The following is a 26,353-nucleotide window of genomic DNA, read 5'->3' on the forward strand; positions in this document are numbered from 1 at the left end:
TGGTACCCTTACCATTTCATATCCCATATGATTCGATTTAGTGGAAAAAATTTTAGACAAAATGATAAAATCCCCAAAAGGATCAAGTAACTCAAAGTAACTTGATTGAAGTTCAAACCATATCGAATAGCGTTTGATTTCTTATCCAATCACACATTATTTCATAATGCCTGCTAAGAGAGATTAACTTGTGATATTAGATCACATTTCCATTGGCTTATATCAAAGTCTTCACTTTGATAATCCCATCACGACTAAATCGTGATTTCTTGAACTCTTGAACCTCTTCAAAGATTTCTCTATTTACCTTATTAAGTGAACATATTAGTGTCAACTTAAATCGTTGGTAAAAGAAAATGATCAACCTATTTTGGATCAATGATTTACAATCTCGATCTCCTTTTCAACCAAAAGGCACGAGACATCTTGCTTTGAATACAAGATACGCACATACCATTAACAATCTAATGGTTTCAAGAGTACTCGATAACTCTTTGCGTTCATCATTCCAAAATTTTTAAGGTTTAATCTTGTGTTACCAATTTGAGTCTTGCATCATCTTCATGATATATCGTTCTAGTTTGGTTTAGAATATACTCACCTTGATGATGGGCTAGCCATACATCAAATCGTGGTGTATAGGGTCACAAAAGTGAAAACCTCTTTTGTATCTTAACAAGTTTATATTCTTATTTAGAGTCTATGCACTTAATAGTCACAATTAAGTACAACTTTAAATCCAAAAACTAGATTGAGTACACAACTACTCTATCTCTCAACATTATTGTTGCTAGTCGTCATATTCTAATCATCTTATGTGTCGAATACAATGATGAAAACCTCCACTGGTTTCTAATATTGACGAAGTGGCACTAGCAAAATTTATGTTTAATCAAATAAACACTTTTAAAGAAGAAGGTCCCATTAGATGTCCCACAACTAACTTGCTGATTCTTCAATAATTTGGGGTATTTTCCTTTCTCGTGTCCAACATTTAAGACAATGGAAACTTTATCGGTTGGGATTGATAGGTTTAGTATCGTCATTCTCAACAACTTTACCTTTAACATTACCTTGTATCAATTCCATTATAATCTTTTACTTCTTGAACCTCGTCCTCATCTTAACGGTTTAAGAGAATGCTCCCACTTATTTCAATGAGTCTTTGCTTTGAGAAGCAAAATTGAATTCATGAAGATTACTCTTCATTTGTTCGTTTTAGTCTTAAAACTTTCATTGAAGTGGTTGCGTTATTTTGGTCAATTACGAATTCTTGACAAAACTAATTACCAAAACAATTTATCGCTTCAAGGTACTTAATTCATTTAAGTACATGAAAAATAATCCATTGTAAGTAGAAGTGTTAGTCATGAATCAAAAACCTGTTTGATAATGAATAACTTTAATCTATACTCTTTACAAGAGATCCTTATCAATGGTTCATTTGAGGTTTTAGAAGCAAACTCATATTTGTCTTTAGTTACGATATTTTAATGGAGATTTGAATCAAAAACGAAATGATATCGTATATGAACTGTGGTAAAGAAATAGAACAATATAAAAACGGAATAGTGGAAAATTTAACATTCATCGTTAATAATACTTGGTAAAACAAGTATAGCATTTACATAGTGACCTCTACCCAACTATGATAAATGATTCCAAGATCCAAATTCATATTAACTTGGGCACGGTGTGGCCGATGAAACCCTTATCAATATAACTCGGTGGATTAACACTTTAATCGATTCTACTTTTAGAACTCTTGGTCGATAATATTACATTAACATATATCTTTAGCCCAAAACACATTCAACAAGGGGACGGTGTGGCCGATGAAACCCTTATCGAAAAACTTTTGTTGAGTTCAATCCAAATTTCGAATAAATGTGTCCATGGTCCAAACCCACATTAACTTGGGCACGGTGTGGCCGATGAAACCCTTATCAACATGAATTCGGTGGATTAACATTTATCACCCACTTCCCCTACGTAACAAGGTTTGTACCCCGGTGTGGCCGAGTGCACTCCCTCACGAAATAGGTTTTCATGGTTTCTACTATTTGGTAAGGCTATGTCTCAATTGATTGTTTTAGCGAGAGGTCATGTCAATTTATTATCTATCACGTTTTAAGTGAACTAAAGCGGTGAACTACGATAATTCTAATTGACACGGTCGATAAACTCGATAAAATAAGGATGCATGTTTAGTTATGGCGATTTAGCGATGCATGTGACATAAAATAAAATGCAAGCATAAATATAAATAAATCCTAGTATGGCCTTTCCTAAAATAGAAAAACTCTTTAACTATTACATATTCGGAAACCAACTCCATTGGTCCCTTGAACTTTGGTTGTGGCACGCATCTCGAGGTAACACCGTCTTTATGTATCGTCATTCTTGAAGAAATCCGTCTTTTGGAACTCCGGAATGAATAAAATTACATAATAAATTACATAATTTCCTATTATACATTTGTAACTAAAATAAAATAAATCTATTAAATTACAAAACGGTGATACGAGATCACAATAAAAATTACAACCGAATCGATATTCCCATACATTTCGGGAAATACCAATTAAAATCTAAGGCCATACTAAGTAAAATTACATAATTCAAAAATTACATAAATTAAAATTATGACAATCATAAAGAAAATGCAGCATTATATTATGTATGAACATGCTCAATTTTATGCTAAATCGCCTTTAATTAGCCAATATCGTATATTACTCGGTTTTTACGGATTTGCGTGATTTCAACATTTTTATAATCACAAAAATACATAAACTCATATTTATGCATAAGTTAATTACCCTAACCTCTTAGGACTCAAAATATAGTCTTCACTAATAATTTGACCATAATTAACCTTTATTTACAAAATTGTTCATAAATGGACCAAAAATTACAAAAATAAGCTATTAAACTTCAAATAAATCAAAAATTTCAAATAAATTCAAAATTTGAAATTTAAACTCATGAACATCCTGAAAATTTCCATGACACTCATAATGTTCAAAATCTTAGGTTAAAAATTTCGAAATTTTTCCGGAAAAACAATGTTGCGGTTTATCGATTTTAATAAAATAATCATAAAAACATAGAAAAATTATTTTCATTAACTTTTCAATTTTAGATCTGAAAAAGATAATAAAATGCAACATTAGACGTTTTTCCTAAGTCATAGATTATGTTCTATTAATTTTCACTAATAATGTCACTATTTATGCTATTTTTCTTCAAAAATTCATAAATCATGCAAAAAAACTTCTTTATAGCCAATTATTTCACACACATCTTGTAAAACTGCATGTGACAACATATTAATTTTCTATGACCAGATTCGAAATTTAACTCATATTAACCTATTTTTCACTTAAATCCGAATTTAATAATGATAAATTCATTTTTCGAGCATAACAAGTCCAAAAATTATGAAAATTTACAGGTTATCTCAAAATAATATATGTGACAACATATCCAAAAACCAAGTGAAAATTCGAAGTATAGCTATTTTTAGACCAAAAATGACATTTTTACTCATAAAATCACATTTAAATGCCATTATTGTAAATTATGAACAATAAAAATCCGAAAAATTAACCAAAATATCCTAAAACACTTTAGGACCAGAAATATTAACATGCATATAATAATTTCGTGATATATCATAATAACACAAATTTTACAAGTTTTATTTGTTATTCTTATAACTCGGAAAAACTTTTAACCAATTTGCATGCAAACAACCGTGGCTCTGATACCAATTGAAGGAAAAGTAGATTCATATACATACTAACATACTCTTATATGTCAAAATTAATTTGTCATAAAATTAAACATGGATTTTATGCATGCAAACAATATAATAAAAGAGAAGACATCATATCCTTACATTGAAATTTCGGTTCAAATGGGCACAAAAGAAATCTCCTTTTCTTTTGTTCTTGAGCTTTCCTTTAATGGAAGAACAAGATCCAAGTGTAGGATCTCTCCTTAGGAATAATACCCAAAGCTTAACTCTTAATCTAATTAATATTATTTGAGCTAGTATAATATTAATCTCATGAAAAATGAACCAAAAATTTGTTTGGTTTAGACTCCTAAAACCGGGTAGGAGATGTGGAGAGGAAGAGTATTATTTTTATCTCTCTAAAAATAATTTTTACATGGTTGAATGAATAATAATAATCACCCACACATACATATGGTGAATAATAATTATTTTAAGTAAAAGAACTCTTGTTCTTTTCTATGTAGAACCGATTGGGAGGGAAGGAGAGCCCAATGCATGGGCTAATTTTTCTACCCAAGAAATGTAGGCTTGCATGGCTACACATAGGTAGATCATCATTGTGTTTTCTCTTATTAAAATAATTAACACAATTTTTCCACTAAAACCCTCTTAATATTTCGGTACTTATAAAATGGAAAGTCCATTTTATATTTTGTCATTTGTCAATTTTGTCACATGTTACATGTTACATGACATGTAACAATGCAATGTATTTTTATCATATTAAAAATCAACGTATTAATAAAAATACGTCATATACAAAAATCGACTTAGTAATTCATAATTACTTATACCAAAATATTTTACCAATTTATAAATCATATTTATAATAATTCATTCAATTCCGATTGTTTCTTTAAACAACAATTTCATCCGAGTAATGAAACAATTCGATTACTCAGACCATATCTCATTTAATCATATTTCAATTTGATACGTAAATTTTACTTCCAAAATCGTCCGTCAATTTTTCAAGTAATTTAATTAACTCGTAACATTATACGATTAATTAAATGATCAATTAAGAGTATTGCCCTATAGGTATGACCTAGGGGGTCAACTGATCACCACCGTCACACGACAGTAATGTCAAACTCTAGTCAGCCAATCATTACCGATATATGTTGACCAGTTGACAGTAACAAAATTACTTCCCAATTGCATTCTTTAAAATGAGATTTAATAATGATATTTAAATCACATGATCGCACTATTGTTGAGGACACATTTCCCAACAAGTTAAAGTTAAGTTTACAACACAAGTCTATTTATTGGGGAAAAGATATCCCACGAATGAACATGAGTCCAAAAGTAGGTGAGTTTATTAAAGTGATAGCTAAATTAGGTCTAAGGTAAGAACTCGCTAGCTCACACGGTCTTCCCCACTTAAGCTTCATCACCAACCTGTCATTCATAATAAATATGAAAGCCACAGTCAGTGGGGAGTAACTCAGGGTTCTCCCAGCCACAAAATGTCAAAATACAAGTAATTAGGAATTTAATTAAACGAACAAGCATAAGAATAAATACTTACGGTAACAAGAGAATCATGATTAGTATACAAAATGCAATAAGAGTAGTTATGCATAAATGAGAGAGGAATAATTTGGTCAAACGGTCAAATATTGACTCGACTCAAACGTAAGACAATTTACAAAGTATAGACTCAAACAAGACAACCCTCTAGACTCCAACCTCTTGGTAGGACGACGATCATAATACGGTCCTAGTCTAAACCTGGATCCAGACTCTCGGGATGGGCGACACCCGATTCGACAAACGATACCAAATCGTATCCAAGACTCGAAACATGGCACGCACTCGTATCCAAAGGTCGAGTAACCTCTAATCGAAAACATGGCACGCACTCGTATCCAAAGGTCCGAAGAAAGGCGGAAGGATATCCTAATTCGGAAACATGGCACGCACTCGTACCAAAGGTCCAAAGAAGGAAAGATAACCCAATCCGGAAACATGGCTCACACTCGTGACCAAAGGTCCGAAAGGGGTAAATAGGGAAAGTCAAGTCGTCACACAATGTAAGTCGTCACACTTGGGTCACAAATACGAGTGGAAAAGATTGCACAAACATAACGTAAACAATTCATGTGAAGCATGCATAAGTATAAAGGTATAAGAAACATCAAGTACTCCCATGATAAAAGAGTCTCAACACATCATACACAAGCATTAGAACCAAAGTTAAGATGCATACCCAACAAGAAACTCAAAACCCAATCTATAACAACAAGTTTAGTACTCGACTACAACAAGGGTCAACTTCAAACGGTCATAACTTGAGTTCTATACATGATAATGAGGTGAAACCAGTTGGAGGTGATAGCTTATCCTCTTACGGTTCTAACGGTAGGTCATAAGCCTCAAACAAACAAGTAACGAAGAAGTTATGACCATTTTAAGAAAACTGGTCCAGGCTGAGTGCGCAGCCTGCGCCGAGGTGCGCAGCCTGCGCCGAGATGCTGATTTGCGCGACACTACCAATTCACCTTCATCCCCAAATCATTTTTTTATCAAGCCATTACCATCTCAATTGCACCATATATTACCCAACCAACTTTATACAAGTATTAAGGGTGAAATCAAGCATAAAAGAGGGATTAAAACACAAGATTCGATTCAAATTCAAACAATTCCAAACTAACAACTTCATGACATAATTAAGCACAATTATTAAGCATGAATAAGACGGATTCTTTACTAATTCATCCATGTATACAAAAGACTAGAAACTTCTTCAAACCACCAAGAGAGATTCCACACAAAACTCAATCAACAACAAACAAGTAAAAACATGTAAAGAATCTAACTTTAACACACATGTGAACAAACTATAACATATATAAACACACAAATTGACATAATGTCGAGTAACCCATCACCGTTACCTTTTTGCACTTCAATCTTCTATTGAGTCGTCAATGATGTAGCTATCCTCCTCCGGGTCGTCCAAATTCTCCCCTAAACATAAAAATAAAGATATTAAGTCAAGAATCCACATCCTTGTAAGATGAGAATTTCTAAATAAAGGAAAAGATGACAACTTTCTTACTTAGAAAGAAGGGGGATGAGAAAAGGAAGAGAATGGCGCGAAAAGGAACAAGATTGGTGAAGAATTGAGTGAGATATGGTGATTTTAGGGTTGAGTGGAGATGGTTCAACAATGGTGGTGTGGTTGTTGGGAAATTTCAGAAATTAGGAGTGAGGAGGATGAAGTTGTGAGGGTTTAGTTGAAGTTTTGTGTAGAGAAAAGAGAAGGAAAAGGCCCATGAGTCATGATAAGCCCAATAACTCAAAATGAGTCGGTTTCCACTAGAATTTTCGTCTCAAGCCTACTATAACTCAAGACGGAGAATAATATTATTAGAATCTACACTATTATTATCGTTATACGACTATGACGATATTTTATAAAAATAGGCTTTAAATAATAATTATTTAATAAAAATTACTTAAAAGTTTATTTAAAATATAAGGAAAGGGCGGGGTGTTACATATACTATTGACAATGTTCATGTGCAAAGTAATTTCTTTTTAATGACGTTTATAAGATGTATTTATGTCAGTTTCAATTCTAGTTGTATAAATGTATGCAATGCTTCATAGTTAAAAATAAATTAAAAAATAACCGGAAATAAGCAACATACTTCATTTTATCAATATTACAAATATTTACAAAGCCATTTAAGGCTTACAAAAGAAAAGGAAAACAAACATAAAAAAGCAAGTAACAACTAAATAAAAACTAAGATTATAACATAAGAAAGGGTTCACTTACCGCTCTATTATTTTTAACATTTACAGTATACTAGTAACTACTAACTACCTACAAGAAAAAACAAATAAAGAAATAAAAGTAGTAACCAGTTTTTAGCTCAGTCATTTCACAATACCAGTATTGTAATACGGTGTCATAGGAAAATTTGTGAATTGTTAAATCTTCTTGAAGTTACGCCCAATTTCGTCCGTTATACTAAGGTATTTTCTTTTCAATTTCGTTTCTTCTCTATCATAATTCTAATATACTGTTTAATTTGGATCACTTAATTGTTCAACAACAGTATAATTTTGATGTTTTGATTTTAGATATTTATACTGCTTCACTGTTAAAAATACATTCGGATTAATGTGCCTGAATTATTGTTTCTACATTTAGAAATACATTCGCATTGTTCTTCCCCAATTTTAGATCTCTGAAGTATTCTTTCTACATTTACTTTCTAGTTGCTGTTAATTTTGTATTTTAAATTGAACGTAATAATATAATGTTCATTCAGCTTAAATTAATGTGCCTATTGTTTTTAATATAGAAATTGTTCTGAATCATCTAAAAGTACATTATCTTTGTGACTAATGTACATTTCCTCAAATTAGGTAACTGCTGATTATCTTTACTTGTTAATTTTGTATTTTCGATTGAATGTAATAATATAAAGTACATTCAGCTTAAATTAATGTGCCGATTGTTTTTAATATAGAAATTGTTCTGAATCATCTAAAAGTACATTATCTTTCTGAGTAATGTACATTTCCTAAAATTATATAACTGCTGATTATCTCTACTTGTTAATTTTGTATTTTAAATTGAACGGAATAATATAATGTACATTCAGCTTAAATTAATGTGCTCGTTGTTTTTAATATAGAAATTGTTCTGAATCATCTGAAAGTAAATTAACTTTGTGACTAATGTATATTTCCTAAAACTAGGTAACGCTGATTATCTCTACTTGTTTTGTAATTTCATTTTATAATTACAGACTATGGAGCAAGAAGATAAAAAATCTCAAAAGCGAAGAAAAGTTACTTTTATTTTTTCACCAGCTGAAAGTTGCACTTATGGTAAAAATGAGTGTACTCCATTTACAAGAAAGCGTAAATCAGCTACTATTGACAGTAAATCTAAGTGTATAAAATCTTTGGTAAAGAAGATAAATGAAAAAAAGTGACGAGGATCTTCCAGTTAAGAAACAAATTGTTTCTGTTAATAAACAAATTGTTACTGCGAATAAACAAAGTCCTCGAAAGGGTAAAGTAAGTAATATGATGGTATTGGGTTCCAAGTGTAAGGAGAAGTTTAATTTCTCTTCGTTTAAAAGTGTATATACGAGAATGTCTCCTACAAGAATAGTTAAGCTAGTTGAACATCTGTCATACGAACAGTGGTGCGCGCTAGAAGAGATTGGATTTAGTGGGCTGTTTTGGTTAAGAGTTCGTTCCATTCCTTTAAAGCTTGGGTACTGGTTAATTAAGCAGTATAACCCATACCAAAACTGTATTGATTTTCTTGGTGGTGAGAAACTGTTCTTGAAGTTTTCTGATGTAAGATCAACATTTGGATTTCCAATAGGCCCTAAAACAGTTGAATTATCTAAAACTTATACTGAATTAGAACAGTTTCAAGAGTTTTATGCCAAATGGAAACAACAATTTGGTATAAAAGATGGACAAGTTCCACTCAAAACGCTTGAGAATTGGTTGATAAATCATGATCATGGTGGTGATGAATTCAAGGTTAACTTTGTTGTGTTTGCTGTTTCTTTGCTAATGAGAAACACCCAAAAGCCTTTGGTTAATCATCATGTCTTTAAATCGTTGATGAATGTTGATGAAATCAAATATTACAATTGGTGCTCCTTTTTGTTAAAAAATCTCCAAGAAAGCAAGATTGAGTGGGTGGAAAAGGACACTCACTTCGGCGGGCCACTGTTGTTTTTGGAGGTAAGAAGTCTCGAAAAATATATTTGAAGTTCATAAATTAATTTAACATTGCAAGGTACGTTTTCATTCTCTTCTAATTAATTATCTTTTTTTTTTTTTTTGCAGCTCATCTATGTTGATCGCGTTGTTCATGTGGAACGAAAAGTTGAAAGAGATTATTATACGTTGGTAGGTTGGACTAGTAGTTTGTTATCATCCAGAGAGAAGGATGAGATGAAAAGCGGTATGTTTGGAAATGGTAAGTTGGAAGAACCAATTGAGGAGGTGGTTGACAATACAGTTGTCGAATCTGTCTATGGAACAAAGGACTACACCGAGGAGTATATTCTTGATCTTGCAAAATGTATAACTAGTTTAGCTCAGAACATAACATCTGTTAAGGCTAAGTTAGAAAAAGGAGCATCAATAATTAAGGAGAACAAGATTGCTAAGAAGCTCTGTGATCATGCATTTAGTTTACTCAATTTGTCAAATGAGCATGACTCGCCTGATAGTGAAAGTTCTTTTGGTACTAATGTTCCGACGTTCAGATGTTTATTCTGCTGCTTTGAGAATGATGTTAGTATTCATCCTTTGGTTCTTGAAGCTTTGAATAATGTAAACATAACTTCAAAAAATAGTATTCAGGTTGAAAGCATGTCATTGAAGAGGCCGATTTTTTATACATATATAAAGGTAAATATGTTGATCATATTTTTTTTTTTATATTATGTTAACTTGGTGCTTATGTGTATTGTTCTTTAATTTTATACATTTCAACTATTCCAGAAGCCTTATGCATTGACAAAAGAAGTTGAATTAGTTGACAATGGGAATGAAGATAACAAGGAAGAGGTGTCAAAAGGAGAGTCAGAGGAAAACAAAGTTGAAACAGTTGAAAAAGGGAATGAACACAAGAAGGAAGAGATGTCAGAAGGGGAGTCTGAGGAAAACAAAGTTGAATCAGTTGAAAATGGGAATGAAGATAACAAGGAAGACGTGTCAGAAGGGGAGTTTGAGGAAAACAAAGTTGAAACAGTTGAAAATGGGAATGAAGACAACAAGGAAGAGATGTCAGAAGGGGAGTCTGACAAAAACAAAATGTCTGATGATGACAAGGATGTACGAAATGATTCGAACCATCTTTATGTTGATAGTGACGGGGAGAATGAGCAAGAAGCCAATATGGATAATCTTATAAATACCCTTGTATGTAGCATGTTATCTAAAGATTATAATGAAGAACCCAAGGCAACCAATCCAAACCCGAGCTTAGATATTAGTACTGAACTTGATTTAGTAAGAGGAGACACTGACCCATGTACAGAGCCATCTGCGTTTCAGCACTGTATTGCTGACTACGTCTACTACACTAAGGGATAAGGCACTGTTCTTGCTCGGTATATTTTATTCTACTTATTATGTTTCTTTTATTTAATCATTTTGTACATTTTGTTTGGGTATTATAGGCATTATTAATAAAGATAATGTACATATGTGTAATTAACTGACTTGTTTTGTGCAACGTCTGAACCAGTGAAAAGCTCTTTGAGTTTAAGAATGTCGTGGGTACCCGATATCTTTTTGCATCTCTAAAATCACCTCGGTATGTATCAGGTGCTGTGGTTGATTGTTGGTCAGCTTACTTGAATTTCAAGGAACTTGAAAGAAAATCTTCAGCACCACGTCAATTCTTTGCTTCAACCCTTGTATTTGTGAGTAAAATTTTATTTCATTCTATATTACAATAATTTTATGTTATACAAGTGTATATTAAGAGAAGAATATTATGTTCTATGTGTGCAGCTAGCATTTCAAGGGCAAAGGAAAGAATTCAAATTTGAAAGACAATTGAAAGTATTCAAGAACCATCTTAGAAATGAGTTAAATCATGCTGGGATTATTGACGTGATAAAAGTTGATATGGTTAACTCAAACAATATATATAGTCAATACATAGTGTTATCTACTGCTAAATTACTCTCGTAACAAATTTTATGTCTGTTGTATCTTCTAATCTTTTCTTATATAAAACAGGATTTTTTCCCAATAATATACGACAAGCATTATTACCTGTTCGTATTCAATATGGAGAAGAACAAGTTTGTCATTCTTGATAATCAACAGCATGATGAAAACCCAAAAACTCGTTATGGAAACAAACCTTGGGATATGGTAATTGTTCAGTTGCCTTTCATTGGTTATTTTTTCTTTTACAATGTCATATTTTTTGCACTATCTCTCTAGACAGTTTGATCTTAATTTTTCCATGCAGCGTAATGCTTTGGCAGAATATTTGAATGACATTGGTGATTTGAATGAAAGAGTACGAGCAATGGAGCCTGCTGTATTAAAAATGCATTGGAGAAACCATCAAAATGTTGTTCACTGTGGTATTTACACAATGAAACACATGGAAACATACGGGGGGGGGGGGGGGAGGTCGAGATTGGACTTGTGGGTTGACAAAAAACAACGTAAGTTTCTAAAAAATTTATATCCCATAATTGTAAATGTGCTTTTGGTTTAATTAAATGATCTTTCTTAAATTATTAAAAGCACATTCTTGTTTATAAGTAACCTATCCTCAAGATATTCTAACTTTTGTAGATGGATGGACTTCGAATATTGAGAATCAAATATCTTTGCATTTTGGTTTCATCCAAGTGAAACATTGTTTGTGATGACGTTTTAACAAAGTTGAAGCAGTATCAAGAGAAGCCCTTCCCAAAGAAACTGGATTCGTCTGATGAAGAATTCTACGAGGATAACTGTGGTGATGATACTGCCAGGGATGAGGAGATAGGAGGTTAGGTAGTTGGAAAGAAAGAGAAGAGTACAGATGATATTGGTGTCCGTGACAACAATGAGACTATTAGGGTTAACAACATAACAGTGGAGGTAGGTTGTACAGAAGGAAATATACTAGATGGTAATGATGTTTGTGAGAACAATGACAGCATGACAGATGTGAGTAATACAAACGACATAGCTAGGATAAAAGACAAAAGTACAAATGAGCATAATGTTTGTCTTAACGATGAGGACAAAAATACAAAGGATATAACTGGTACGGAGGAGATGAGTACCGATTACAATGATGTGCTTGATAGTGCTGACACTACCAAGGGCAAAGTCATCAACAATCAAAATTTTCATGAACATGAAACAAGTCAACCAGAGTCTCTGAGCATCCTTGCAAATCGTAATTTACTAAGCACAGATACATGCATTATTACTCCTCTTATTGACTTTCAGAATTGCATTTCTCATAATGTGTCGTACAATAGAGGAAAACATACCGATTTAGCCAGGTACATATATATTACTACTAATGTACAATATTTAAATTTAAAATTTTCTTTATCCCGTTTTCAGTTACGACTAGTAGTCCTGAACCAGGGAACTTCTTGTGCATGTGGGTGACATTTCTCTTCGGCGTATTGAAATGGCAACGCTACGAGAATCTAAGTATTTAACGAACGATGTGATCGATTGTTGGGCAAAACTTCTGAATGCCAAGTAATCTACAAAAAACACTTCAGAGCCATATCGAGTTTTTTTCACCACAATTGTGTGTGTAAGTCAAATATTTATATAAACTTATTTCAACAAGTAAATTTTGTAATGTTGTTTCCCTTGATTAACATCAGAAACTTTACTTGTCTTGCATACAGATGATGTTTCAAGGACAACTGGACACTGTTGAAAATTTTAAGGTGGTTAAGGAGATAATGAAAGAATAGTTTACCCAATTCTCGGTTAACCCAGATACAATTGATTTGATTAGCATCGATAATATACACTCTTTCTGCATGTTATATTTAATTTGCATGTTGCCTAATTGAATCTTTTAAAATCTACAGTTCTTCTTTCCAGTTATATATAAAAGGCATTACCATTTACTAGTCATTGACATCAACAAGTATAAGTTCATCAACATTGATAATGTGCATCGTGACGGAAAACCAGAGGAATTTTTCCACGATAGACCACTGTCTTTTGTAAGATTTTATGCTCTCTTTTGCTTAACAGCAATACATGATGTTCCTTTTCATTATTATGAATGTACAATGACTTTACATAGAGTGTACCTTCCCCAACAATATGGCATGTCTTAATATTCTTATTTTTGTGATATTGTAGCTCATAATTATTAGTGTCCTAATGTTTTTTCCCCCTTCTCCGCCAGCGTAATGTTCTAGCAGAATACTTGAAAGACATCGGTGTTTCAAAGGTAAAAGTTGATCGCATCAAAAAACTGCAGCCTATTCTTGCAAGGATGAAGTGGAGGAACAACACTAACAAGACTGATTGTGGTGTTTACGTTATGAGACATATGGAGACATTTAAGGGTAATCTAAATTGGACCTGTGGGCTTAAAAAAGACAATGTGAGTTTCACAAGTAATACAATTATTATTAATACATAATTTAGCACGCATTTGTACATGTTTTAACCCCTTGTTTTGTTTACTTTCCTAGGACGCTCCCCTACTGATTCTGCGGAAGAAATATATTTCATATATGATTTCAACAGAAGGCAATGTATGTTTTGATGCTGTACTAAAGAAGGCAATGGATTTCCGTTCAAACCCACTGCCATGGGAAGAATACGATGATGAAGAAGAGGAAGATGCTGAATTCAAGGCGTAAAAACTTTTTTAGTTTCATTTGTGACATGTGAGTGAGTAATGTAACATATATTGAGGAAGCGACGACTCGTACAACCTGAAGTTTGAAAAAATTTTAATTCATGAGAGTGTTATATTTCGGAAACAAATTTCAATAAAGTTTATTATGTTCTTCCAGGACAACAATAATTTTTATTGTGCAAAAGGCTTTTGTGCCTTCAAATTATTGTACCCTGGGAAAACAATTCCAATCAAGTTGATGATGTCCTTGCAGAACAACAATAATGATCCTTTAATACAAATGTAATATACTTTGGCAATAAGAGTAATGTACTTTGGCAATAAAATCGAATTGTACATACAAGCCTTTAAGAATGTTCTCGTAGTGTATATTATGGATGTCTATCCTTGAATCAAAAATTTGCATCTTCCACTTCGTTATCGTCCTCATCATCCTCGTCCTCCACATCATCAGATTCATCTCCTTCATCATCATCATCTTCATGGTGGTATTTGGTGAATATGCAACAGAATGTAAATTTAATATTAGATTTTATAAGGACAAAATGGTCAAAATGAACAACTAAATTGATATACATTTAATGTTAACCAGATGTACATTGCTGAAATTCTCATCTATGCCTTCAGAACAAATATAATGTTCATTGCACAAAGAGCTTATGTGCCTCCATATAAGAGTGATGATTTTCGAAGGTAAACACTATGCGCTATACTTGTATAATTAATAATTATTTAGCATAAATGTAATATGCTTTAACAAGAAACCAAATTATACATACCTGTCAGATGGTTTGTTTCTTTGCAAGTCCTAGAGTTGTGTCCTTGGCGGCCACATGTTTTGCAGTACCTCTTCTCTTTTGCTCTCTTCTTTAGGGCTTTTAACATTTGTGATTCAATTCTCTTGCCCTTGGTCCTACCCTTGTTTTTAGATTTTCTAGGAATATGAATGACCAACTTCTGAGGTATTTTGCAGCCCACATACTTTTCTATTTCTTTCATCTTGTGTTTCTTCTTTGCTGGAACACTTCTGTTACTAATCATATCCAATCTAATATCTCTCAGTTTTTCAATCAAAAGCTTCATGTCGTTATCATCACCCTCAGCTACGCTGACACAAGAATAAACCTCTTGCCACAGCTCAGTACTCAAACTTTTCCGGTCAGAAAACTTTTGAGAGACATCTATCACTTTGCGTTCTTTATCAAAGACATGCTTACTCATTGCAGCTTTTGTCCATCTTTGCATTATGTACTGTTCCGGTATTTTCTGAAAATCTTGGTTGTGTAGAACCCAAAGGCAGTGCCTGCAAAACAAGCCCATTCTCTGAAACATAAAACAAGAACAAGTAATATCGATATTATCTGGTGAATATGCTACGTTCCATGACTTATTTGGCATCTGCAAGCCTGTTAGAATATATATTTTTGTCTCATCAATCTTGTCCACATCTTTAAAACGGCAATAAGACAAAGCTGTAACCAATTCTGTTTGGAAGTCTTTGAAAATGTTGTATGAGTATATTTCAGAAGCATGGACTTCAAGGATTGAGTTTGTTTTCCGTGTGATTTCAGAGTGTTTGTTGTCACTGTTCAACTTGGACTGCTTGTGTCTTTGTGCTTCCAAAGCACTCTCATAGCACACCCAAAACTCAACAAGGGTCAAATGAGGTGTGAAGAACCTGTCAATAAAACTGTTTTCACTTTCAGACCTTGAAGTAACCCTCATCAAGCCTGACATGGAAACATCTTTAAAATAGGCAGGGGTCCAGTGTTCCCTGATATCGTACAAATCTGAAAACCACTCGTGTTCTACAAGCTGATAATCAGTCATTATCTTCCCCCATTGTTCTTCGAATTCATCAGGCTCAAGTTGGTTGTTCCAAACACACCTATTGAGCCTGCTCTTAAAATCCTCATCTTGAAACAGTTGATAACTGACTTTTTCTCTTAGCTTCTTCATTATGTGCCACGTGCACAATCTGTGTGTTGACTCCTTAAACACTTCCGGGACTACCGACTTCATTGATTTGTCCTGATCAATAATTATAATTCTCGGATGGCGCCTGCCCATTGCTTCCAAAAATGTCTTGAACAGCCATCTATAACACTCAATACTTTCATCACCTATAAACCCAGCTCCAAAGGTAATACACCTTTTGTGGTGATCAACTCCTGTGAAAGGCACAAACACCATATCGTACTTGTTTGTTCCACATGTAGCATTTGCTTATAACACCTCACCGAATAGCATGTAGTTCTTTATGCAAATAAGATCTGCCCAAAACACTCCAGCCAGACACTTGTTTTCATCTACTATAAAATCAAAGTAAAATGAACTGCATGTGTCTTTTTTCCTAATAAGATTCTCAACAAACATTTGCGTATCAAAATTACCAATGTAGGTTTTTATATCCCAGGCAAAGTTTTTGAAATCAACCTCAGTAGCACTGATATTGTCGTAACCTCCACACAACTCCTTCCAACCTCTATAGGCTTTCACACCACCTAGTTTTAGCACCTTTACCTTTGTGACAAATTGTTTCTGTACCTCTGTCATTTTTCTGTTTCCTTTTAAGAACATTGTAGATTCCGGCGAAGCAAGTGGATGGTTATGGGCTTCATCGAATCTAGTAACAATGTAAGTTCCATTTTCTTGGTATTTGAACTGCACTAATGCATGACAGTCGATTCTTGTAATCGGCCTCGCAGGGCTAATGTCTGTCACATCAGATTGTGCATCATTCTCAGCAGTATCAGTATCAGTCCTCTTCCTTTTCCAACTTTCCTTTACACCTTGCCTATTGCAGACAACATTCCTTAATGCAAAACTGTTTGGTAACTCATTACCTTTAATCCTTTTTATTGTTGCAAGTCTTGGCGTAAACCCACAGATTGTACAATATTCTTTGTAGAATAACTCCGCTGATTCTAGTGTTTCGAATACTTGTCCTACTTTAGGTTTCTTTTCCTCTGGACAGAATGGAATGTAGTGGATTGCATTTAATGGTTAAATTCTTGTTCTTGGAGTCGTAAAGCTGTTATTTGTAGAACAAGACGTACTTCCATCACTTGTACTCATTGTCTACTTCAATAGTAGTTTAGTAAATAAGTATATTGAATATTATTTCATCAATAATGCAGTAATCGAATTCTAATATGCTCTACAAAGGTTGGTAATTTATTTCGTACAAATAAAGGTTCATATATAATGTATTCCTGCCAATGTCCATTGTCATGCCTTTAAAGGAACATTTATTTTACTGCTAATGTTCATAAGAAATATTGTTGTCCATTTTGATATAGCTTATATAAAATATATTGAATGTTAATGACAGTAAACAAACAAATATGATAGGGCTGTCGTATACCTATAAAAAATAACTAACTAAACTAACTATATAGCTAGGGAAGTCAGGTCGATCTCCTCAGGGAGGCAAGATATCTGTAAAACTCCGTCTATTTGGTCACAAAATGTGGGGTGTTTAAATTGGCTTTCTAAACTAAAAGGTTTAAAGGAAGAGAGATAAAGAAAGAGCAATTAAGGCAGAAAATGAGTTTAAACTATCCATAGAGAGGGGACGTGTCAGGATTTCGGTTCACTACGGTAGTCCAGTGACTCAACTATAAACAACTTAGATAAATTACTGCGAGAGGATATGGAAAGGTCCTTCCGGTCCACTTTCTATCCTAAACTTCCACTAACTTAACTTCCGTCCTCGTCAGGGTAGTCTACTGTTCATAGCAGGTCTGTTTAGTCCAATCTTCCGATCCAGGATTAAATTTAACCAGATTAAAAAGGTGACTCAGAAGCGTGCACTCAACTAAGTCGATAAATACAGTTATATTGCTATGGTGACAGAATCTCACAATTAATTCATCTAACTTATTCACTACATCGTCACATTTCTACCGTAGATCCCCTAATCCCAACATGAAACAGATTTAGCTACTCATATCGCTATTAATACTATCAATACTAACAGCAAACAAATAACCAACATTCAACATGATAAAACAATAATAAAAAAGCATAAAAGGTAATTAGGGCAGAAATTAAAAGAAGAAAAATAATTAATTAAAATGAACAAATGGAAGATTAATATTAAAGATGGAGAAAGAGATTACAATCGCGAGAATCCGGCATAAAGAACTAGCAAATCGGAGCGAAATAACCCCAAAAATAAAGTTACAGTGAAGAAGCAAAGAGAACGTAGTCTTGGAAAATGATAGATAAACTAGATATAATGTATGATGGATGATATAAAAGATGCTAATAACCTAGTTGACGTATGCTTAAATAGAAAACAAACTAAGTTCAATAACTAAAACAAGTTCACGGGCTAATTAAAGCCCACGAAAGCCAAAACCACTCGATCGAGTAGTTTGAAACCACTCGATCGAGTAAAACTCCAGATATTCTACTCGATCGAGTACAAATGTTACTCGATCGAGTAACCTCTCTTTCCAGCTCTTCTTGATCGAGTATAAATCCACTCGATCGATCAACCAAGGCCACAGAAACCACTCGATCGAGTAATAAAACCACTCGATCGAGTATTCTTCTTTCAAATCAGCCCAAACTCATGCCCGACTGCCTCGTAAACCGTGCCTTCACGCTTCCCAATGCAGAAACTCACTCTGGAAAATCCCGTCTCCTCAAAATGCATGCAAAAAGGACGAAAAATGGTACGATTCCACTACTTTCGCGTTCATTTCTACAAAACGGACAAAACGAACCAAAGTAGCCAATTCGGGGGCAAAATGCAATGTAAACAGTACGAAAGTACATATAAATACGTGCTAAAATAGACTAAAAAGACTATATAAAATGCACGTATCAAATCTCCCCAAACCGAACCTTTACTCGTCCTCGAGTAAACTAAAATGCAACTAATGGAACGGAAATGAAAACTCAGGGCTAGCTTAACGTGTCTACTTGAACCAATTTAATGCAACAAAAATTAACAGTCATAGCTAAGCAGTCAATACGCAAACGCGTTATAAGCTGTTCAGAAATATAGCAAACCTATCGACCTTGCAAGACCAACAAAATCGGACTCTCACGTGGTCACTCTTCTCTCATGAAGCAAAGGGTGAATGTTATATGTAAAAAAGAGAAGGAAACAGTCACTCACCTAACTGCGACCTACATAGAATGCATGCAACAAAAATGAAAGACGATTCAAATACTAATGCACACACTCCAACAAATAATGTCCGTCACAGCCGAGGGCTTACAAATGATATGGGAATAGTGAGGTTCAGGTGAGAAAAGGCAAAACAAGTTATGGTAATGTGGAGGTAAAGGCGTCAAGCTAGTTCCTAACAGGACCACATAAAACCATCCGAATCTCAACTGACTGAAAAATAAAGTACAAGTGCCCTTCATTTGGTACACAACTCACTAATCTCATACACAATCTCCTCAAAAATATGGAATAAGAATGGAGGAGTGAGACCGTCACAAGATAGAAATGAATACAGACGGACTCAAAATCAACTAGCTTAAAAATTTCTCAACTTTGTTCTTCCTGGCTTTCCATCACACTACACGTGATTCCTTTTTTTCAATTTTCATTTTTTTCATTTTTTTTCTTTCTCTTCTTTTCTTTTTCACGTTTTTCTCATCTTTTTTTTCAATTCTTTTTTTTTCTCTTTATTTTCTTTTCTTTTTCTCCTTCCTCTATTTACACCAACTCCAATCAAATATACACGGGCCAAACTGCAGACGGAAAAATATACCACACAAGGACATACTAAACTAGCTTGACTAGGCAGGCTCAGTTTGGGATGTAGCAAATGGGTCAAAAAGGCAAGTTTTGGCTTAAGTGGAGCTAAATGGGTAAAAAATATAAGGAAAAGGAAAAATTTGCAAGCACCTCCCTGCATGTGACACCGACCACAAACCCGAATGTGTGCATTTGACAAGAAATCGAATGTCATAAAAGTGCAAAAATGATGAACATGCTATGCAAGGAGTACTACTCTCAATTCCTAATGAACTGGTCATGAATGTCACCAGTTATGAGCTCTAAACCTCAGAAATTGTAAAGTAGGTTGCCAATTTATAAGGTCAAGTCTAAACAGTCAGCTATATTTGAACAAAAACTCGTAGACTATATGTATGACAAAGCTAATAACTGTCAACAGAAGTGCAAGGCTCAAGTAAAAATGACAAGTTATAGTGCAGTTTCATCATGGAAATCAACCGTTCCGACTCAAACTATATGCAAAAATAAACGTGAAAATTTTTGAATTTTTGAAATTTTCTAATTTTTTGGTTTTTTGATTTTTAATGAAATAAATAAACAATGCAAGCTGAAATAAATAAACGTGAATGCAAAACAAATGCAAATGCAGACTCAAAAGGATGCAATACCCTCCCCAAACCAAAACCGACAACGCCCTCGTTGTCCTCCAGCATACATCAGCAGATATATACAGGGGAACGGGAATATACAACCAATAAAGAATAAAAATAATAAAATAAATAGGAGACAAAAATGAAAGAGTGAGAAGGACATACAGAACATGAACTTCTCCAAACCAGCCAGAAAACTGGGGAAGTGAGTAGACCAGCAGCTACTCGTCAGCCTCCTCGTCGCTGTCACGCACGTCCTCCACCATCGCCGTGAAGTCCGGGTCCACCTCCCGCTCTCTCCTCCTCCTCTGCTCAGCTCGAGCTCTCTCCGCCGCCGCCGCCGGGTCCTCGTTGTCCTCCTCCTCAGCAGACTCCGGGTACCCCTCAGCTAAGTACCGGTAAAAGGAAGGGTGTGGCCAACCCTCTGGGATTGGACGGTGTCGACTCATGTGATACTCGTATAGAGGGAACAAAGTCAAAGCTAAGTCCCGCTCCATACGAGCCTGTCTCTCTGCAATCTCAACTAACAAACCGTCACGGCGCCCTTGGTCCATGACCGAGGACGCCTCAAAGGGTGGTGGAGGTACAAACTTAGCCGGTAGGACCGGCTGTGTCTGTGTCTGGTCGGCGGGTGCGGAGGTAGGAGTAGGAATAGGGATCGGGGTAGGTGTAGGAGTGGCCGTGGAAGGCTGGCCGCTCCCAGAAGGTGTGGACCCCTCTTTGGTCTCAAGTCTACACCACTTCTTAGCGGCGGGTAATGTGGTAGGGTGTCGGACCTGGAGGTGGTAGTCAGGCAGTGGTGGAAGTCGGGCGCCCCGTGCGACAGTAGGCAAAGGCGCTAGACGGGGGAGAGTGGTGCAAGGTAAGTCCACGGACAAGGAACCGTCTATCTTCCATGTCCGGTAGTCTGTGGTCAGCCAGTGCTGAGAATGCATGGCATCTAGGCTCAGATACCTCTCTCCCGCTAGGTACGGTAGGTCACAGGGCCAAACAGGGAAAAGGGAACGGGCAAGAATGGTGGCTATGCCACCGCAGACAATAAATCCCGTGACCTTCTCCCCCTGGGCCTGGAAGTACTGGGCGGTCAGATAGGCAATGTTGAGGGAAAAAGGACCCTCGTAATCAATGTTCAAGTAACCGCCTAAGATGGAGAGCTCGTTCTCGTTGATGTTGTTTGGCTCCCTACGGCCAAAAATGGTGCTCCCCATCAGTCTAAGAAAGTAACGGGCAGGGGGAAGGTAGACCTGTGCGAGATTTCGCTCGGGAAAGGTGGTCTGGGCCAAGGTCCGCCAAAGCTGACGAATGACCTTCCTCGGGGCAGCAGTGTCGCCCGTAAAGGAAAGGCTGAGTCTTGTACCAAACTCCTCCAAAGTCATCGAAAAAGTCCGGTTGAACAACCGGAATGACACGGTAAGACTAGTGGGGGCAGCGTCGTGTGCCCCGGAGGAGAAGGTGAAGGAGCTGAGGAACTCAAGACTCAGCTCCAGAAAGGTATGGCCACTCATAGTGATGAGTCCGGCCATCCTCGTGCCCCGTAAAAGCTCACAAAGAGGCTCGTAGAAACCGAGCCTCTCAAGTGCCGGCTGGTCTAAGAACCGGGTAGGGAAAAACTCACAGCCAATTAGGTTATAAAACCTCTTACGATGTACACCGTTAACGAAAATTACCTGCGGGTACTCGGGGTGGGAGTCGAGGTAGTCGTCCCCTCGGATGGTAACCGTGCCACCAGGAGTAGCAGAAGTAGAGGTACTAGGAGCTGGCGTAGCACGAGCACGTCCACGACCTCGGCCCCGGCCTCTAGAACCTGAAGTAGAAGCCCGTCCAGTGACGGTGCGAGGAACTAGGGCCGTCCCTACCTCGGTCAAAGCTACCGTCTCATGATCATTAATGTGCCTCTTACGCGATAAAATTTCTTTCATAAATTTAAGGTAAGAGGGTACCTGTGTCAGCAGTTCGGCGAATGGCACAGTGACCTGCAAGCTCTTCAAGATTTCGGCAAATTTGCCGAATTGTTGATTAGCTTTAGTACTCTGCAGACGCCTCGGGAAGGGAACTGTGATGGGTATCTCGAGTCCCTTGTTCCTCTCTTCCAACGTGTCAGCCGGATCAAGTTCCAAGTCCTTCAGACGCTTCTTTCCTCTCGAACGAGGTCTTTCAGGCGATTTTTCACTCGATCGAGCACTAGCAGGCTCTCGATCGAGCTGTTCTTTATCTACACTACTCGATCGACCAGAATTACCACTCGATCGAGCTGTTTCTTTTTCCTGTTCACTCGATCGAGTAGAAATTCCACTCGATCGAGTACTTTCTTCAGCATTTTTACTCGATCGACCCCCAGAAATTAGTCGATCGAGTACTTTCTTTGTCGTCAGCTCCTTTTCTTCGATAGAACACTGTTCATCAGCAATATTTTCCTTCCACGGGTCTGATTTCAACACTTCTGGTCCCTCATATGAACGACCGCTTCTCAAATTGATTAAATTTATCGTCTCATGTGGATTTTTGTCAGCTTGTGACGGTAAATGACCCGGTTTCCTTGTGGACTGGTTCGCGGCTAACTGGGCAACTTGAGTTTCAAGTGCCTTTATAGATGCATCTTTTTGTTGGTCGCTTAACTTCCACTGCTTTGTCAAAGACTGCAACATCGTCTTCAACTCACCTATCTCACTTACCCCACCAGAAGATGATGATCCTTGATTAGGTGTAGGAAAGGAAGGAGGCTTTTGAAAGCCTTGTTGAGTCTTGTGAGGAGGAACATATGACTGTTGCTGGTACGGAGGAGGGGTAGGATTGAGCACATTTTGACTTGTCCACCTCAAATTGGGATGGACTGCCCCTTGGTTATTATAATAGGAACCCCCTCCTTGCTGTATTGTTGAAAACCAAGGACTTGTTCCTTCTCTATAAGACAGCCAACAGCAGTGTGACCGTCGTTGCTCCCACACCTCTCACATGTGACGGTCTCCCATCTAGTAAGCATATGGACCGTCTGAGGCTCCCTAGCAGAATGCAGCTCCAACTTATCAAACCTTGCATTCATGGCTTCCAGCTGAGCCACAACTTGCTTATCGACTGCATGAACTGTTCTAATACCATCCCTTGGGTTTCCATACTCAGCACAGTGGTTTGACATCTCTTCAATAAGGGCCCATCCCTTATCATCGTCAGTATTCTCTTGGTATCTTCCGTTAGATGACGCATCAAGTATGGCTCTGTGATCATCGTACAACCTATTGTAGAACTGGTTAAACAGAAACCACGGATCAAAACCATGGTGAGGAATAGACCTCACCAACTTCTTGAAACGGGACCACGCTTCATATAAAGTTTCATCAGGTGCTTGCTTGAAACTTGTGATTTTTGCCCTCAGCTGATTGGTGCGCTGTGGAGGGAAATATCTCTTGTAAAAAGCAAGAGCAAGGGTCTCCCAGTTAGTAACCCTTGCGACCGTGCGGTCCAAATCAGTCAGCCACTCCCTGGCTGAGTCAGTCAAAGAAAAAGGAAACAGCACCTCCTTAATCTTGTCTTGAGTTACCCCCTTTGTGGCGGGGATAGTAGAACAGTAGTCCGTAAAGACCTCCATATGCTTCCTCGGGTCTTCACCTGCCACTCCTCTAAAGAGATTTCTCTCCACCAGATTGATATAGGAAGGACGGATGTCAAATGTATTCCCATCCTCAGTCTGGAGATTGAAACCCTTTGGAATTGATGCTGCTTTAGGCTCCGAGTGACTAGCAATGTTCGGCATCTTTCTTGGTTGGTTTGAATCGAAAGTGTCTTCTTCAAAAGATGGATTTTCTGTAAAAAGGAAATGCTGAAGCTCTGGTTCGAAAGTACTCAAGTCTTCCTTTCGTGATTCTCTTTGCAGACGGAGTCTATGCCTAAATAGTCTCTATGGCTCAGAATCAGCTGCAACTAACTCAAACCTGTCTGACCTGGGCATACACAACACTGAAAGAAAATAAATAAGAACTGCCTCAAGGAATAAAAATTCCCTGAGACGGATAAAATAAACGAAACAAAGACAGATAGGGCAATTGCCTCCCCGGCAACGGCGCCAAAATTTGACAGGGCTGTCGTATACCTATCAAAAATAACTAACTAAACTAACTATATAGCTAGGGAAGTCAGGTCGATCTCCTCAGGGAGGCGAGATATCTGTAAAACTCCGTCTATTTGGTCACAAAATGGGGGGTGTTTAAATTGTTTTCTAAACTAAAAGGTTTAAAGGAAGAGAGATAAAGAAAGAGCAATTAACGCAGAAAATGAGTTTAAACTATCAATAGAGAGGGGACATGTCAGGATTTCGGTTCACTACGGTAGTCCAGTGACTCAACTGTAAACAACTTAGATAAATTACTGCGAGACGGATATGGAAAGGTCCTTCCGGTCCACTTTCTATCCTAAACTTCCACTAACTTAACTTCCGTCCTCGTTAGGGTAGTCTACTGTTCATAGCAGGTCTATTTAGTCCAATCTTCCGATCCAGGATTAAATTTAACCAGATTAAAAAGGTGACTCTGAAGCGTGCACTCAACTAAGTCGATAAATACAGTTATATTGCTATGGTGACAGAATCTCACAATTAATTCATCTAACTTATTCACTACATCGTCACATTTTTACCGTAGATCCCCTAATCCCAACATGAAATAGATTTAGCTACTCATATCGCTATTAATACTATCAATACTAACAACAAATAAATAACCAACATTCAACATGATAAAACAATAATAAAAGTGCATAAAAGGTAATTAGGGCAGAAATTAAAAGAAGAAAAACAATTAATTAAAATGAACAAATGGAAGATTAATATTAAAGATGGAGAAACAGATTACAATCGCGAGAATCCGGCGTAAAGAACTAGCAAATCCGAGCGAAATAACCCCGAAAATAAAGTTACAGTGAAGAAGCAAAGAGAACGTGTGGACATGGGCCACGTCTCGGTCTGCGGATTTGGGCCGCCTACCGGTCCGCGGTCACGGGCCACCTGCACGCCAGACCAATCTGTGGACATGCAGAGGTCTCTTTGAAAGCCACGCTCGGCGGCGTAAAAATGCTTTCGACTGGATCGCCTTAGATCGATCGGTATCGTCTCGGCAAGGGCCGCGAAACGATGTAAAGATGTTCGGAGTCGCCACTAAGCATTTGTGGGATACTTGGAACCCGTTCGAATCCACTTTATACCTCGGTCAAACGAAGCACAAAGCAGTGTTTGACATAGGTACTAAAGATAAGGACTCGTCCCCCTTTTAGCATTCTATGCCTAAAATGACTCTCGTACGCCCTGGATAAGGCCATCCACTATCCAAAGCTTCTGAGTAAGAGGTGAGGGTACGTATTGGGAAGCCCATTAATCGAACACCCAATTCCGCCCGCGTTAGCGGCCTCTATTGATCGATCGTGGTTGTTTAAGTGCAAAAGTTGATAAAACGGTGTAAATGCATGAATGCACATCCAAAAGTGTTAACCTAACATGTGAACTTTCTAAGTCGGTTTGTTAATCCAAATATCAAGCATAAGATGTCAAGTTGGATTTAAATTGATTTTCATGTGAAAACGGAAATTAACCATCCATTTACCAAATTCGGGTTATGATGCTTAACACGATCCATTTATTTGAAAACGGATGTTAAAAGACAAAGTATAAAATGTAAACTTGTCAATCTGATCCGTCACGTATACGGGTTAACCATAGTCGGGATCGTCCTAGACAAATGTTAAAAACGAGGCAGAACAGCGCCAGGCAGCCCCTTTGGGGCGCGAGCCTATTGGCGATAGAAGGGGCTCTGCCCTGGTTTTGAAATGTAGAA

At 36.6% G+C, this 26,353-nt stretch overlaps 2 protein-coding genes and 1 long non-coding RNA gene across 3 annotated transcripts; all 3 read right to left on the minus strand.

Annotated features, from left to right (window-relative positions):
* Nucleotides 1-5,018: 5,018 nt before the first annotated feature.
* LOC141614918 (uncharacterized) lies at nt 5,019-7,014 on the minus strand. Its single transcript, XR_012529466.1, has 3 exons — nt 6,876-7,014; nt 6,712-6,784; nt 5,019-5,209 (listed from the first exon to the last, which is right to left on the minus strand). It is a non-coding gene; the product is annotated as an uncharacterized LOC141614918 (long non-coding RNA).
* Nucleotides 7,015-14,569: 7,555 nt separating this feature from the next.
* Nucleotides 14,570-16,370, minus strand: LOC141613530 (protein FAR1-RELATED SEQUENCE 5-like). Its single transcript, XM_074432268.1, has 2 exons — nt 14,957-16,370; nt 14,570-14,739 (listed from the first exon to the last, which is right to left on the minus strand). Exons 1-2 carry the CDS (start codon nt 16,368-16,370, stop codon nt 14,570-14,572), a joined length of 1,584 nt encoding a protein of 527 aa, XP_074288369.1.
* A 33-nt stretch (nt 16,371-16,403) lies between these two features.
* Nucleotides 16,404-17,255, minus strand: LOC141613531 (protein FAR1-RELATED SEQUENCE 5-like). Its single transcript, XM_074432269.1, has 2 exons — nt 17,237-17,255; nt 16,404-17,146 (listed from the first exon to the last, which is right to left on the minus strand). Exons 1-2 carry the CDS (start codon nt 17,253-17,255, stop codon nt 16,404-16,406), a joined length of 762 nt encoding a protein of 253 aa, XP_074288370.1.
* Between the last annotated feature and the right edge of the window lie 9,098 nt (nt 17,256-26,353).

Source organism: Silene latifolia, chromosome 11 (genome assembly GCF_048544455.1).
Source record: "Silene latifolia isolate original U9 population chromosome 11, ASM4854445v1, whole genome shotgun sequence".
Lineage (NCBI taxonomy): Eukaryota > Viridiplantae > Streptophyta > Magnoliopsida > Caryophyllales > Caryophyllaceae > Silene > Silene latifolia.

Coding starts and splice junctions, on each gene's coding strand:
- LOC141613530 (XM_074432268.1), bottom strand. CDS start 16,370: ATGGTGTTTGTGCCTTTCACAGGAGTTGATCACCACAAAAGGTGTATT. Junction 14,740..14,956: donor AGAAACAAACCATCTGACAG/GTATGTATAATT, acceptor ATATCAATTTAG/TTGTTCATTTTGACCATTTT.